At 36.4% G+C, this 16,491-nt stretch overlaps 2 protein-coding genes across 2 annotated transcripts; one reads left to right on the top strand and one right to left on the bottom strand.

Moving 5' to 3' along the window:
- The first annotated feature begins 350 nt into the window (after nucleotides 1–350).
- On the top strand, nucleotides 351–4,765 carry LOC147555915 (small ubiquitin-related modifier 1-like). Its single transcript, XM_086658549.1, has 4 exons — nucleotides 351–440; nucleotides 1,321–1,467; nucleotides 1,552–1,609; nucleotides 4,716–4,765. Exons 1-4 carry the CDS (start codon nucleotides 351–353, stop codon nucleotides 4,763–4,765), a joined length of 345 nt encoding a protein of 114 aa, XP_086514675.1.
- A 3,642-nt stretch (nucleotides 4,766–8,407) lies between these two features.
- Nucleotides 8,408–14,820, bottom strand: LOC147555914 (uncharacterized). Its single transcript, XM_086663636.1, has 11 exons — nucleotides 14,039–14,820; nucleotides 13,845–13,930; nucleotides 13,172–13,313; nucleotides 12,792–13,091; nucleotides 12,523–12,670; nucleotides 10,747–11,706; nucleotides 10,394–10,632; nucleotides 10,240–10,313; nucleotides 9,116–9,221; nucleotides 8,767–8,795; nucleotides 8,408–8,684 (listed from the first exon to the last, which is right to left on the bottom strand). The coding sequence occupies exons 2-11, from the start codon at nucleotides 13,898–13,900 to the stop codon at nucleotides 8,624–8,626; spliced, it is 2,115 nt and encodes a 704-aa protein (XP_086519762.1). The 5' UTR covers nucleotides 13,901–13,930; nucleotides 14,039–14,820; the 3' UTR covers nucleotides 8,408–8,623.
- Between the last annotated feature and the right edge of the window lie 1,671 nt (nucleotides 14,821–16,491).

Here is a 16,491-nt window from a genome sequence, read left to right as displayed (position 1 = left end):
TGAATCCGAGCCGCCAAAATTGATATTTGACTTTATATTCATTAAAACAACAAGAGTCGAATATTTTATTGTGAAGTTTGCGGCAACAATCACTGTAGAAGAAACAAATCCATTTTATAAATCAAAGGTGATAGGGGGACTGCATGTGCATATTTTATAGTACACTCCCTAGTAGAACAAGATATATTAATATTTTGATACTTAGTGAAAAGACTAAAATACTCCTTGTCTTATAGATGGAGAGAAGACAGGAAACAACAAAACCATTTTCTATATAAGTTCATTCACTCATTCATTCATTCATTCATTTATTCATTCCAGTAGAGAAGAAGAAGAAGAAAGTTAAGAAAATGTCAGGTGCACCGCCAAACCAGGAGGAAGACAAGAAACCTAACGATCAATCTGCTACTCATATCATCCTCAAGCTTACGAGCTTTCAGGTCTCTCTCTCTCTCTCTCTCTCTCTCTCTCTATAGGGTTTTGATTCTCACTGTCTACTGTTTTATAATTCCACTTTATCTACCCTTGTTCTAGGTTAGGCTGGTCCTTGTTGGGTTTTTATTTATAAAACTTGTTGTTGTATATGGATCTTTTTTGAGTTCAAGTTGTCTACTTACAACCTTTTCATATTCATTGCCAGGATTGTCTTGAAAAGATTTATGTGGACTTTGTTTGTCGGATGATTATACCTGATTAGATTCTGTAGTAATTGATTAACTCGCGCGTAGGGTTTTAACTTGGAACTATCTTATTCTGAGCTCATTCTAAATGAAAGTAACTTTCCATCTTCATTTCAGCAGACTGGAGATATTGTTTAGGGTTTTTATGGTCACATATTTGTTTCATATACTAAGTTACAGAAGTTTAGTATCATTAATATTTGGAATTTTGTGAAAAACCGAAGTTTTACGGTAGATCTAAAAAGCGGTCTCTTTAAATTTAACGCCTTTTTAATGTACTTTGGTTTTGGATATTCTATATAACTGTATTTCTGCGATAGTACGATATACAAGTATATCATTGATTGGGCGATTTAGTTAACTAATTTATTACGTATAATATGTGGTATCTAATAGTTTCCACTTCACCCCGCCGCAACTTTCACCCTTTGCAATCTTGTATTGCTATAATACATCTCAGTAAGATTCTTGAAATGTTTTACTCTAACCAAACGGTGAAACATATATGTCACTTGACCTAAGAAAAAAACTAGTTCTATTTCATAATCTTGGTTTCGAAAAATGAACTTCATACATGATTGTAAATTTTGCACAAATTGGGTACCAAATAGTTGACTTTTTTGGTGTTGTTTGGATATAGGACGGGAATGAAGTGTTTTTCAGGATCAAGAGGAGCACTCAGGTGCGGAAGCTAATGCATGCATACTGTGACAGGCAATCAGTTGATCTTAAATCTGCTTTCATGTATGATGGATGTAGACTTAAAGGAGAGCAGACTGTCGACCAAGTAATAATTAGCTTTTTCTCTCTCCTTTGTACGCGGATTTTTATTTATGATAGCAGAGTATTTGATTTGTGATCTTTTATGCAGGCCAAAATGGAGGATGGAGACGAGATTATTGTAATGAGGCCTATGGGTAGGCCTATGGGTGGGAATTCAGCCTGGAAGCCCGAAACCGATCCGGAACGCCCGAGTCCGACGAAGAAACGTGCAGCCCGAAGCCCGAGACGGGCTATGCCCGCCCGGCCCGTTAAGTTTTGGTGGGCGGGCCTGGGCTCTACAAGAAAATGCCTTGCCCGAGTGCATAACCCGAGTACATAGCCCGAAACATATGCCCGATTCATAAGGTCCGTTTGATTAGAGATGGATGGTCAGATTTAAATATTTAATCTTAGGGTTTGTAGGGTATTATTGATGGAGACCATCTTCCTATTGGGCCTCACGACCATGGTGATAGTGGGCCTCACGGTTAAGAAGCTACATTAGCGTAGTTTCTATAATTAAGTATTTAGGGTTTCCATAATTATGAGTCTTAGCAATCAAGGAAAGTATTATTAGTAGTTATCTTATTTCCTTAATTGAGTCTATCTAGGAAAGTACAATCTCTATATAAGAGAAGTCTAGTCTGTCTTTGTTAACCAGATCAGAGAATATTATGAATCAAGTTTATTGTTAATCAAGTTTATCGTTTTGTTCTTTACTTTATCAGTTTAGTTACGTATTTTATCAGTTTATTTACGTATTTTATCATTGTTATAATGGTGGATTCCATTACTTTTACGCTTCCGCAACAATCTACATCAGCTGGTATTCAGAGCTTTAAGAATCTGGGAACAGATAATTTTTTTTAAATACATCTCATCTTGAATGTTGGAATAATATTCCGCGTTTAGGTTGGGATCCTTTAAGAAATGCACAACAACTCTATGTTGATCGAAAAGATCAAAACAAAATTAATGTCGATTCCAAAATTCCTATGTTTGATTATCAATATCATATAGATTTTTGGATTCAACAGATGGAAGATTGGTTTATAAACCAAGAAGTCCATGACGAAGATAAGGTTTTTGTCATCGAACAACACTTGTCTAAAAGAGTCTATGAAAAATTCAACGAGATGTAATGGAGACTCATTGATCAAGGAAAAAAATTCGTCGACGATTGGACTACATTGAAAAGCATCTTTAGGTATGTTTTTCTTCCTTTAGATGAATACTTATCTTTTATAGAATCTCAAATCCAATCGAACAAATTATTATCCGAAATTCCTTCGACTACCATGGTCAATATTATTGAAGGAGAGGTTTTTGATAAAAAAATCCTAGTTTTTCAATAATGGAGGAAGAAAATTTCGATGAGACAGATCAAGAAGAAGAAATTCAACTGACTATCACAAGCTCGAATAAGTTGTTTGATCCATATATGATTCCGGGAGACGAATTAGTTGTGTCGAATCATAAAATAATTTATCCTCCATTGATTTCTTCATGGCTTTCAACTTCAAAGAATCATACAAACCAATCTTCATGGCCATCCATTGTTTTTCCAAGAACAAGACAGGTTGTATATGTGACCTCTTTCGTCAAACTAAAAGACGACGGGCGATGTCGCAATTTACTAGACGTATCTACGTTGGTATTGCTTTTGCGAGTATCTTGGCAATATATGTTTCACATTATAATTGGTGATATTGTCAATATTTTTCTTCTTCGGATTTTCGACAATTTTCGTGAAAAGTGGGAACTAAGGATTGCCTTCAAACTCGTCGTCGAAGTTACCTTCAACATCGCTGATATATATCCTCATTACTTGGACGATCCGCTTTATGACAACACCAACTTGGGGGCAAGTTGTTCCGCAGCGGGGGAGTATGATGGAGACCATCTTCCTATTGGGCCTCACGACCATGGTGATAGTGGGCCTCACGGTTAAGAAGCTACATTAGCGTAGTTTCTATAATTAAGTATTTAGGGTTTCAATAATTATGAGTCTTAGCAATCAAGGAAAGTATTATTAGTAGTTATCTTATTTCCTTATTTGAGTCTATCTAGGAAAGTACAATCTCTATATAAGAGAAGTCTAGTCTGTCTTTGTTAACCAGATCAGAGAATATTATGAATCAAGTTTATTGTTAATCAAGTTTATCGTTTTGTTCTTTACTTTATCAGTTTATTTACGTATTTTATCAGTTTATTTACGTATTTTATCATTGTTATAATGGTGGATTTCATTACTTTTACGCTTCCGCAACAATCTACATCAATTATAAAAGGCTCTTTACTTGGCTGCCTTTCCAGTTTCCACCGCCCACATTGATCCAGAGAGAGGGAGGGAGACAGAGAGACAGAGAGAAAGAGAGAGAGAGAGAGAGAGAAAGACGAAAACCAAAGCATGAAAACGTAGGTGGTGTGTTGTTGGTTGAAGATAAACTATCTTTACAAATTTGGAAATGAAGAACAATAATCATATTACTATATGTTTTGCTTCTTAATCATCTTTTTCTTGTACATTCTTCTTGTATTCGATCTCTTTTAAAGTATATATTTTTGTAGATTTGTAACTTCTCTTTGTTTTTCATTGTTTGTGAATATGTAGTTTTTGTCTCACCTTCTCTCTTTATATTTCTCTGTGTATGTTTCATATCTTCTCACCCTTTATGTATGAAGATCTAAGAAAACATCAAAGGAAATTTGTCCATCAAATATGATATCGGATCCTTTTTTGCCAAGTGCTTGTAGAGATCCTTTCTCTGTTTTATGGAAGTTCTTTTTTACCTTTTAGTGTTTGATATTCTGTGGTAAAATTTTATTTTTTTATATTTTAAAGTGAACGGCCCGGTACCCGCCCGCCCGAAACCCGTTAAGCCCGTCGTGGGTTACTACCCATGGCGGGCAATGTGCAAGAGATCTTCTATTTTACCCGGCCCGAACCCGCCCGACAAGTCTGCTGGGCATTGATATTCCCTACCCGAAACGCCCGAGCCCGGACTTGAAGTGCCCATGGGCGCCCGAGCCCGGCCCGTTTCCCACCCCTACTGGAGTCTCAGGTGTATAGTAATATCAGAATCTAGTCGTTTTTGTAAAAGTTATAATGATTTTAATACATCCACAGTAGCTAGGTATCTACATGTTTGCTTAAAAGCGAAGTTGAACTTCGGAATTGATGGATTATTGTTTTAATACCGAGGAAGTATCGGAGTTTAGATTATGTATTGGATATCATTCTTGATGTTTCTTTAGTTTCTACGTTTGCAGGATTTGTGCTGTCACTAGCTGTGTTCACTCACCTTCACCAGAATAAGTGAAATCTTCCCATACCACATTTACTTGCTTCATAAAGAGCTTCTTTCTAGTGACCAAGTGACAGGTATAGTGCAAATGTCATGCACAAGATAGGTATTTAAGTATCCGACCGTGTTGCTGTAGATTTAGGTTGACTCCACCTCTTTTTGCAAGTTCTCTTTCGGCTCAAAGGCATGTCGGCCTAGAAACAGTCCGAACAACACCACAGAACCCCTTTATTTTTTTTTTTTGAGAAGAAATATCCAATAAATAAATAGCCATTACAATAGGTCCAAAAATATAAGAAAACAAAAAAATCAGGACCCAAAAGTAAGAAGTTAACGACTAAGGATGACAATTACATAGATCTTAAGTCAAGGAGTGATGCTTGAGAAGCGAGGAGGTGAGCAGTTCGGTTACAAATGCGTCTACAGTGCATATATGTTACGTCGAACTTTTCGGCTGTAGCACGTAGACGCTCTAGATCGTTAAGTAGCCGCCACGGGGCTACTTCCTCGTCGTTGGATAGGAGGGCAATTGTGGTACTTGAATCACCCTCTAATATAAACTGATTTAGCCCTAATTCTTCAGCCAAAAGAAACCCTAGCTCAAAAGCTTTAAACTCACTGTGGAGCTCTTCAGCCAAAAGAAACCCTAGCTCAAAAGCTTTAAACTCACTGTGGAGCGGCGACATAGGATCGAAAATGATGGTGTTTGTGGCAAGAATATCTCCATTAGAGTTTCGTGGGACAGCTGCTGCAGATGATGGTGTTTGCGGCAAGAACCCCTTTCTTTTGCACGCTTGTCCAATACCTCCCATTTTTAAACAAGCTGTACCAATGTATCACGAACCAGGCTGTCAGGAATCTTCAATCGTAAGCTCAAAAAACCGGAAAAAAGGCACTAGGGGCTAGATGCTAGGCAAGATGTCGCCGGACCAGTCATATTTCATCCGTTTTATAATTAAACAAAGGTATAACTCGTGCTCGGCGGGCAAGGACGATTTTATCAAGTGAGGTGCGTACGCGAAAACAGATTTAACTATATCTGGTCGACCAAAATCTTCCATTTTTGGGTAGTTATTTTTATACTTCTAAGTAGAAAAAAAAATCATTTCGGAGTAACAGAAAAAAACATCACTTAACAGTAACGTAGCCAAACAACATGAAATTAAAGAGGAACATCAGTAAGCAATAACATAACATACTATCTCTTTAAAATTGACACTATTTGGTTTATTCAAATTTAGTTCAAACTTTCGTACAGTTTAATCAGCTTGGTCGATCAAAAGCTTTAACCAAACTTCACTGTTGTTCGACCAAACCTATACATTCAAATATGTTCAGTCAGACAACACCTGGACAATAACAGTAAGTAATTATTGTTATCAACTACAAAGAGAAGTTGTAGTGATGCTTCTAACAGTAAAGAGAAACTGAACGATATATGTCAAACTAAAGATGATTTTATATAGTAAAAATTAAATTCATTCAATAAACATTGAGCTGAGAGAGATAATATTAAAAGTATAAGCCATCAAGGAAATTAAGCAGAAGTTAACAGAAAAAGAAGAGGAAGAAAGAAAAATAAGGAAAGATTAATTTACCATTGAGCATTCTTTGAATGAAAAAAACAGTGAAGTCAGAATAAAAAACTGAACCAAATGTTAAACTTAAAGCTACCCACGAACAAAAGAAACAAAAAATTTAGAAGAGAGAAAAAGGAAGAAATTGAAGAAGAGAGAGAGCAGAGTAATTTTGACGGCGAGAGAATCAAGAAAAAGTTTACCAACCAAAGAAACAGTTTGTTCTGGAAAAATTTTTATCAGCAACTTCAACTACGATCTCAAAACCGAAAAAATTATAGAAAATAGAAACAATTAGAAAGATAATAACAAAAGAATTACAACGAAGACATCACTTTCGCGCATATAAATACCATATTATAAAGATGAAACTAAAGAAACAGTTTGACATCAAGATTACCCTTCATAACAAAAGAAGAAGTAGAGTTATAAACTCAGTTTGAAACCAAATTGATTACCTAGGAAGCAAACCCAACTTAAAACTGTAGAAGTAAAAGATTTAGAATCTAGAACAAAACCAAATATTTTTCAGACACCTTACACACTATTCTCTGCACTAAAACTAAAAACAGTAAAAATTCAGTCAAAGATTTCTTCAAACACCTTAAACACATTATAAAAGACACCAAGAACAAAAGTAACCCCAAAGAGAAAGAAGTCAGACATTTCTTCTTTCTATTTAGGCTATATAAATTGTTGAAGTTGCATCTAATCTATATGAATCACGAAGATAAAACTACATTGAGCAAGAAAGCTGAAATGAGATAAATCCTTCTTGCTGCCATTGCATTTAATCAGACAAAAACTATCCTATATATTGTTTTCATTGCATTTAGTCTATAGGTATTACGAAGATAAAATTACAATGAGCAAAAAAACATCGACTTAAATTCAATTTCATCAGACAGAAGCTATTAAAGTAGAAAATAAAACTATTAATGTAAAAGATAAAAAAATTAGATAACCTATAGGTAGTAATGACTGGGTCTATTTATGGTTCAAAGACCAACTGACGTGAACATTAAAATTTAGATAAAAAATAGAAGAGAAAACCTAACATTAATTGAAGCGTGAAGCAAATTGTCAACTATCTTCTGACGAAGAAATTCGATTCTTTTCCATGTTTCGGAGAAGAATGAAGACCTCATAGCAAAAGTTAAATGAATAATCCATAGATTAAATGCATAATCCTAATTTCCAAGTGAACATACAAAAATTAACAATAACCTATACAACTACCCTCTCCATCTTTGTCTTCTCAATTTTTATTTGTAAAGTTAGAATGCATCCTGACCTGGTGAAGCAAACACTTGCACACAAAATAATATTTTCAAACCATGATAAGAAATAGAGAAGGTCAGTATAAATTTAAAAACACAAACAAAACTAAATGTTAAAGAAAGTACAACATGCTCAATTGAAGACAATAAACAATTTGACCTTATAAAAGATGAACTAAGCAAAACAAATAATCTAAAAACATAAATGCTAACAAATTAGTAGAGGACATTTAAATGAGCTTTATTTGTGGTTTGTGAGAGTAAGATATGTTAGAGTTGAGATTTAAATATAATGAACAAAACAACCATGATTCTGAGATATAAAACAAAGTACTAACTTCTAGACTACAGAGAGAGGAAGAACGTATTAAAGAAAGAACGAAAATAAGTTAGAGAGAAAAGATAGTGAGAAAAACTTGCAAGCAAGTGGTAATGGAAGTTGAAACCCTTCAATTTTGAAGAAAGTAAGTAGAGAAACCTTAGAGGAAGTTTGGTTGAGAGGGAGGTACGAAAACCCTAGATCTAAGAAAATTTGATTTTGAAAAAAGAAAAATTGGAATTGTTAAGCCCAAACCACTTAGTTGGCGCCTGCACCTAGCCTTTTCGGCACTAGGCGGTTCCCAGTCACCGACTTAGTCGACTCCCCTACTATGTGCCCTAGTCAATCCGCGAGGTGCAACAGGAGTATCACGGGATAAAAAGACTGGCACAAGTCTTTACTCCGTCATAGGCGGCTCTTGTCAGTTGCCTTTAGGCTTTCGGAGTTGTTTAAAAATGTCTAAAAAGATGTAATACTACTATTTGGTGTGAGAACATTGTTCTGGTCAATCATCTCCATTTACTGACATGAAACTATAGCATAATTATGGTTTATTTAGATATCCAGGATTGGGGGTACTATTACAGACTGGAAACTGCAACTTAGACTATATATAATATATATACAGGGATTTAAATAACCTACAAAATCCGACCCATCTGCTGCTTGCGCCTTCGCGATTTGTACTCCACGGATGCTATTTGTCCTTGCTGGAGTTCCTTCTTGCTTCTTGTTTCTCTTTTGTTTGATGAGGAATTCTGCAACAGAATATTAACTTTGTCAATTCCTTCCGTTCACAAATATTTACACGTCTAATTAGAGAAACTAAGTGGTTCTTACCTGCCATGGATCTTCTTTCTTGATTCCAACTGTTTCAATAATAAACAATAACCAGATCAGCAAAATACAAAAGAAAATAAATTCATATCCATTGAGTAGTTCTCTAGCACTTTCTAGATATATCTGCATTTCCGAATTCATAAAATACCAATTTCATAATTTGATCTTTGTTTATGATGCAAAGAGAAGAACAAATCCGTTTGAGTCGGGGCCAAAATTGTGAAACAAAACTGAGGAATAAGCGAAAAAGAATTTCCCGAGGAAACAACTTATGTTTACTTACGACTTATGAGTGACAAACAAATACTGAATTACTTGTATACACATGAGCAGTAACGAGCAATTTTACCCGATTTTGAGCAACAAATCTCTGTGCACGACTAGAATCCATGAGCTGCTGTCTTTCAGCTAAATGGGATACTCTCAAGAAGAAGTCCTGGATATGATTGTAGGTGCTGCAGAAGATGCGCATTACCGAAAAGGAAAACCAGTCAGATGCTTCAACTAATAATAGTTAGAATCAAAAAAGATTAACAGGCAAATGTTGGAGTTAAACTCAGATTCAGAAGCATAGACAAACTGTCGTTTTTTTTCTATTAGAAGGGTATTCATTTTCCGAATAGCACATGACATAGTGGCAGTGACGCGGCTGAGAATTTGGGGGGCCAGTGCGAAATTTATTTGGGGCCCTTTCTCAAAGATGTTAAAGCATAAGATAGAATTTTACATGTATGCACTTAGCCAAAGTCCAAAATGAACCAAGTTCGATACAAAAAAATTATCTAACATAGATCTAAGTTGTGTATTCCTTCTTCCAAATATTTGTAACCAAAAACCATACACATTGAATTACATTTTTTCCACAAAAAAAAATTGCTCACTCAGAAATCTTATTTCTCAAAATAACAAATAATTGAGACACCTTCAAGTCCTATAATCACTAGTCCAAAGGCATACAAACAAAACTAAGACTAGTTGATTATCCAGAACTAATAGACGTTGTTGGTATTAATTGTCCGCTATAATAAGGACTTAGAAAAATAAATAAAAACTGACAAAATAGAGTATTGAACTTGTGACTTCATGCTTGTTGTACAAGATGTTTATCAACTAAGCTACATCTCTTTTTCTGAATTATTTCAGACTATCATGTTATTCCATTTAACTTGGTATCTAGGGGCAGTAACTCTTTGAAAAAAGATGTGGTTTGAGGGGACCCGGAGCGAGAGCACAGGTAACACCCCCTCAAACACGTCCCTGCATGATGGTGTGCTACTTTTGATAACATTTTTCACGCTACCCCTGAGATCTAAAATAACAACTTTAACCTTGTATGGGAATGTATAAGTTCGAGAACATAAAGCTAGTAGATCAAGTTCATCGGAGACGGTGAAGCATGTCTCACTGTTTTCATGTTGAGACCTTCATTGGAAATAATTATGAAGTACAAGATAAAAGCTAGTATGAGCATACCTCAAACGATGCCTATTGCAGGTAATGAAAAAGGCAACAAAACCATTAATAATGCTCCGAGTTGCCCGGAAAACCTGCAGAGAGGAAGGTCATTAAAATATACTATGAAGGATGTCAAATATGTGGTGTTTACGATAGAGTTCAAGGATAATACCTGGGAGAAAAGGTCATTCCAAAGAGAACGCCATAAAGAAATCTCGTATGTGCTTATTGTTGCCTCAGTAGCTGACTTGAGCTGGAAAATGCTACTTGCGAACAACCAAGTTTCTCTCAGAAACTCAAACAGGCATGAAGAAATAAATGCTACAAAACTTGCCACTGCTAGAACTAGGCGGATTGGGGCGTATAATATTTCCCAAAGAGCCCAAAATATCGGATATACAATCATTGAAGCTGGAAAATAACAAAACCAAGAAATCAGACTTTTTAAAGCAAGATATAACCAAAAATGCTGAATAACAAACAAATTACAGAAAATGAAGTTTTCCACATTTTCTTATAACATACCAATGCCCCAAAGGAAGTACATGATGAACCAAATTGGCAAGAGTAAGATTTGAACTACGTTCATTACGAGGCTGCATGAAGTATCCACCATAATCCATATAACTGTGCAGAAGCTCTCCAAGGCTTGAAAGCATCCATTCCAGAAAGGAAGAAGAATACCCATAATCTCCATAAGTGGCCCTGCCATTGGCTGGGTGAGAACTGAAAAGAATGACTTGAAGGAACGGGAAACCATTAGGAACCACGTAACTGCTTTTTCAAAATTATGCAGAAATAACATGGTTCCCAAGTACTTGATTCTTGATATCATTTCCCAAGTTTCTATCCAATCAAATAGAGGTCCGAGCAAACCAGATACTGTTGCTTTAAGAACTGGGACATTTTTGTAAAGATCATAAAACCCGATCAGAACCGTAACAATTGAAATTAGCAAATACAAAGTTCTTGCTACAGGGCAAATCCATGGACGATAAAGGTGGCAAAATAAAGGATATGACTGTAAGAAGATGACCCAAGACGGAAGCCCTGATTCAAGTAAAGTAAGTAATCGAAGATCATTCATAATTATCTGCCTCAGCTTAAATGGGAGATCATGATCATTGAACCTAAATAAAACCAAAACGTCTTTATGTTGGGTAGCTTCAACTTTGATTTCACCATGGCCATTAGTAAGAGACGAAGGGTCTGAATTTGTAGATGATGATACACTTGCACTCTGGAATTCTTCAGAAAGCCTATCAACTCCACCTCCATAAATGGATTTCATAATCTTTCTTCTCTTGTAAGGACCAGTGGGGGGTGGTGGAGTTTGTAGTGTGGTTCTACATTCAGTGCTTGCGGGGTAGACAGAAAATTCACATTTTACTCCTCCAGGAGATGTATCTCCTGTAGAGCTACACATAATGTCACCATCACCAGTATAACCTGAGAACTTTTCATTTGCGTCATAGAAAACCTCACCTGGAAAAGTTCAAACACTAAGTCATGGAACGAAGCAGCAGCTTAAAAGTGAATATCCATACATATCCTATTATTGGAACAATGTAAAAAGATTTTATCATTTGACAAGTATTCTTCATGAGCTGGTGCCAGATAGAGGATGTACATTCAACGCATCGCTCTAATAGGCTTTAATTTCTACCACCTCATGCTCGGGGACTTGTGGGCCACCGCTCTTTGACAAATTGAAAAGGTAATGAGGCTACATATAAATTTTCTACAAATTACATTTTTTTGCCTTGAATTTATTAGTTTCACGTTTCCTTGTTTTGGACCATGGGCAATCGCTTCTGCTATCATACAGCACCGCCTCCAGCGGCTCGGACCCAGTTTTTTATTACGACTCAAAGTATGCCATTGGTCAGATGTTTTCTCACTATTTGGTTATAGAGTCCAATTAAATAACAATGAAAGGGTTAACCATGCAATAGGTCAGCGAAGAGCTCACAGAGAAGGAAACACCAAACACTTCGGCCTAACAGGAATGAGCAACGAAAATAACAGGATGAGGTGCCCTGGGCACCCCAGACCCCGCATCCGACCAAGCCATTGACCAGGGAACGGGAGACTTCCCACTACCGCTGGCTGGCCAGTCGGGCCGAACTGTGAACGGTCTTTCCAATTAGTCAGACTGGGCTGGGTAAGTATGGTATGACTCTGTTGAGCGATGAGAACAAGGTTTCAACTCCCTTGACTTTTACCATCTAAACTGCGGAAAAGTAGAAGAAAGTTTCTTCCATCTTCCTGACTAGTTAAATTTTTCTCTAAAAGCCATACCTATAATAGAGTACAAGTAATCTTGCAGGAGAAGCAACTCAAATCGTGTCCCTGAGAACCACGAAGTAATGCAGCTCAAAGCTTGTTCTACACTGTCAAATTCCCATCTCTTCATCCACTTGGCCTCTATTGCCAATGATGTATCTGTCTACAAGTCGCATAAAACAACTTGTCAAAACAACAAGAATTCACAGAAACTTAAAATTTATAATTTGTTAGAAACGACAACTCTCCACGAAATTGAAATTTTTAGTTGGAACTAGAAGTACCTGAAGCTCATTCAGATAGTTGATGCCCCGAACATCATCCCATGAAACTTCAAACACAATGAAGCCATACAAAGTCTGGTGCAATTGGCTATTCAAGAGCATAGCGTTCCTAAGTTTCTTTACTGGTAGCAAGGCATCCTTTTGAGATAATGCTGCAGCATTAATCAAAGCGAACCATTTCTCAATTTTTTTTATGTCGCTGATGTTGGGCCTGCCGCTAGCCTTAAAATCAAACCTTTTCTTTTTCAATCCCTTTCTCTCCCTCTGGGCTCTAGTATTTGCAAAAGGCGACATCCTAGACTGCAAGATCATAAAATCTTCGATGTTGGTTACCAATTAAAAAAAAGTGCAATTAATCAACGTGAGGGTATTCTTGCAACCTTAGTAACCATCAATTGCCAGAGGTGTGCAGGCCGTGAATCCAAGTGATTTAACCATGGCCGGTTGTCTACCAATATAAAGAAGCTATTACTTTCTGAGGCCAGAAAAAGACAGAGGATCGAAAGGTAAGACTGTAAATCCCTGTACAAGAAAACGAGCACAAAATGGTAAGCATACTTACGATAAACCATCTAAAAAACGACATTAGACAATGGTCTCTAATTATCCCAGTAGATAACACTACCATGGATAGATAAACTAAATTGCATGGATTTATATGTTCACAGTCCATATCCCTCTATGCCTTTTTTTTTTTGTTCAATTAAGTATTAGAAGTTCACTCGTTTTTCGTCTGACTGAATTCCTAGAATCAAGGACTCAATGAAGTTAAAGTCTTCTTCCCCAACGCCCACTGCATTTGTCTTTTTTGAAACAATAAGATGCGAACCTTGATTCCCCAGTGGAGATCAACACATGTACTAATGTTAACCTAGAAGAAATTGAAATTGAAATCGAAAAGTTTGGGCGTAATGACAAAGATAACATTTTTTTTTTCTGATTTCAATAAATCAAAGTTTCTCCATGTGAATGTAACTAATGGTATATGAAATTTCCAAATTCTATGAAATAAACAAATCAACCCACCAAAGAAAACAATTAGTACCAACTTACCCAATCTGCAAACTTGTTAAAGGGAAGAAGTATTGGCTGTTTTCGCCGGTACCCATTGCAATTAACTCTCTTAATACCTATAATCTCTGCAAAAACATCAACCAATAAGCAAAATCAAAACCCTAATTTAGAAGTTTCTATAAAATGGGCAAACAATTGTTGGAAAAAGAAAAATAGAAAAAGATGAAGAAAACCTGGAAACAGATTGATTGCAGTCCATGAAAATGGAAAAGAAGAAGAAGAAAAAAGACAGAAGAAGAAAGAATCATCAGTGAGCTTCATAACAAAATTGAGAATGGAAGTGAGTAAGGAATGGACACGTCAATGGACGTGATCCAAGGAAGAGCAGAGATAGCCACGCGTTCTTAAACAATGAAAACAGTTTGAACTAACCAGTACCCAACCCAACCCAACTCAGATAGAGAGAGAGAGAGTAATTTAGAGAGAGAAAATACAGTAGTAAATTTCTAGAGAGAGAAAGAGAAAGAGGGTTGCTGATGGAAATTGAGTGAATACTTGATTGTAAGGCGTGTCAAGGAGATATAAACACGTACAGGGACACGTTCAAAAGGATAAATTAATGGCTTCTTCTCTCTCAGACTCTGAGAAGACATTAGAGATAGAGAGAGAGAAAGTGAAAGAGATTAATGAAGGAAAAAAAGGGTAACAGTGTAATTTAATGTTATTGAAGAATCCTCGAGATCTAGTTCTTCCCGCCAGCATCGTCGTTGTCTTCGCACACTTTCTCTCTCTTCTTTTTCAGTGTTATAATAAGCAAAAAATAAAAAATAAAAGTCCGCGATGAAGAAGATGAGAAGCGAAGGAAGTGGGTGGGGATCAGAAAGAAAGTACAGAATTATAAAGGAAAACTGTCTAACGTAAATGACTTTCCACTCTCCAAGAATTTGTCCAACCCTAGATTTATCTTTTAAATCTAAACTCACCTTTTTCTGATTTTCTTTTAAGTCTAAAACTTACTTGTTCAACTGCTTGAAAGTGTTTACATATACTAAAGTCTAGAGGTTCCATATTCGATTCTCAGTGGAAGAATTCGTGTTATTGTCGGAGTTTAGGCGTCTTTCATATTATTGGACTTTAGGATTCTTTCATTAATGATTTAATTTAGGTGGTTATCGTGCTTATCAGATCTTGTACCAATATCTTGTAACGAGTGACGTAAATCGTAGTTGATTTCTCAAAAAAAAGAAAAAAGATATTCTAAGTTAATATTCTCCAGTTTCATCTTTTTAATGCCTTAAGTTTTCAAGATTATATACTATGGTCGAAGGAGATGCCACAAATCCACTATGTTGTTGAGCTCACATCGTACTATATTCTTCTAGAGTACTAGACGGTTAGTTTTGACAACATTCGAAGTTCTAGAGAGTACGTAATACTGTTTGATTTGTCATATACACTATTGTGAATAAGTGATTTGTTTAACAAAATTATATATCAAATCTGAAGTTTATAACAAGATCTAGAACTTCAACAAAAAAAAAAAAAACAAGATCTAGAAAATAAGTTTGTTTTTTAAGTCCAAATGATGCTCAAAAAATATGAGGGGATATTGACTTATTCATTGGTATCTTGTCTCCACATGTATTTTCCATGTGGTACTTGAATCTTTTATTTGTTTCAGACTTAGGCCCAATTATGATTTGACTTTTAAATTCCTAGACAATATTATGATTTAACAACAATAAAGAAGAATAAAGACAAATCGTTGCTTTTCGTCTTTGGAAAGGCAAGCAGGCATAACAAGATCAGAGAGAGGATCTCGGGAAGATCAAGAGGATAGAAAGAGAGCAAAATCAGGTTAGGTAATCTTGACCCTCATCTAATTAATTACATCTGTTTTGATTTCTTTAGTTTATTGAACATGTGACGAAAATAAGTTGAGAACCGAGAGAGGCTACTCATTCCCCTTCACGTATGCGCCGGATTCTATGGATTTAGTGACGCTCGGCTTCCCCCACTATCATCTGGTTTGGGTTTTTTACACTTGGATTATGACAGAGGTAGTCCCTAGAGAATTCTAGATAACCGAGGGTTTTCGATTCCCACGTGGTGATAGGCTAGATTAGTTTTCATGGAGGGGAGGAGGGACTTCCCTCTGTGCCTAGTCAAGTTTAAGTCTCTGCTAACCAGTATATATAAGGGTATCATTATTAGGGTTCTTTCTGTGATCTTCTCCTTCCTTCACTCTCCTCCTTCTCCCATGTCGACCAACCCTAAAGACAACATTGAAGAACTAGCTCAACTCATGTCGATCCAGTTAACAATGTCAGATTACGGCAAGCTCACTATCAACTACCCTAAGCCTTCTGAGAACAAAGAGATGCAGGTAATCTCTTCAGGTTACTTAGGTCGTCTCTGTTGTCATTACGACTACGGCATAGGTTTTATTCGCAAGCATCTCTCAGCCCAGTCTAGGTTTTTTAGAGAGAGTCGTATTACTCCTTCTGCCACTGGCCCTAACCATTTCCTGATCAAGCCTAGAAATTTAATTGCCATGAATGAGATTAATCTTGGTCGTCCTTGGATCATAAGAGGGTATTTAGTGGTCTTGCAAGAGGTTGACCTCCCATTGCATGGAGAGGTTCCTGCTCTCATGCAGGAACCTATGTGGTGTAGCTTTTCAAGT

The sequence above is a fragment of the Eschscholzia californica genome, unplaced genomic scaffold (genome assembly GCF_041429995.1).
Source record: "Eschscholzia californica isolate CP2 unplaced genomic scaffold, dmEscCali1.0.p SCAF_2, whole genome shotgun sequence".
Classification (NCBI taxonomy): Eukaryota; Viridiplantae; Streptophyta; class Magnoliopsida; order Ranunculales; family Papaveraceae; genus Eschscholzia; species Eschscholzia californica.
This window is presented reverse-complemented; position numbering and strand designations above follow the sequence as displayed.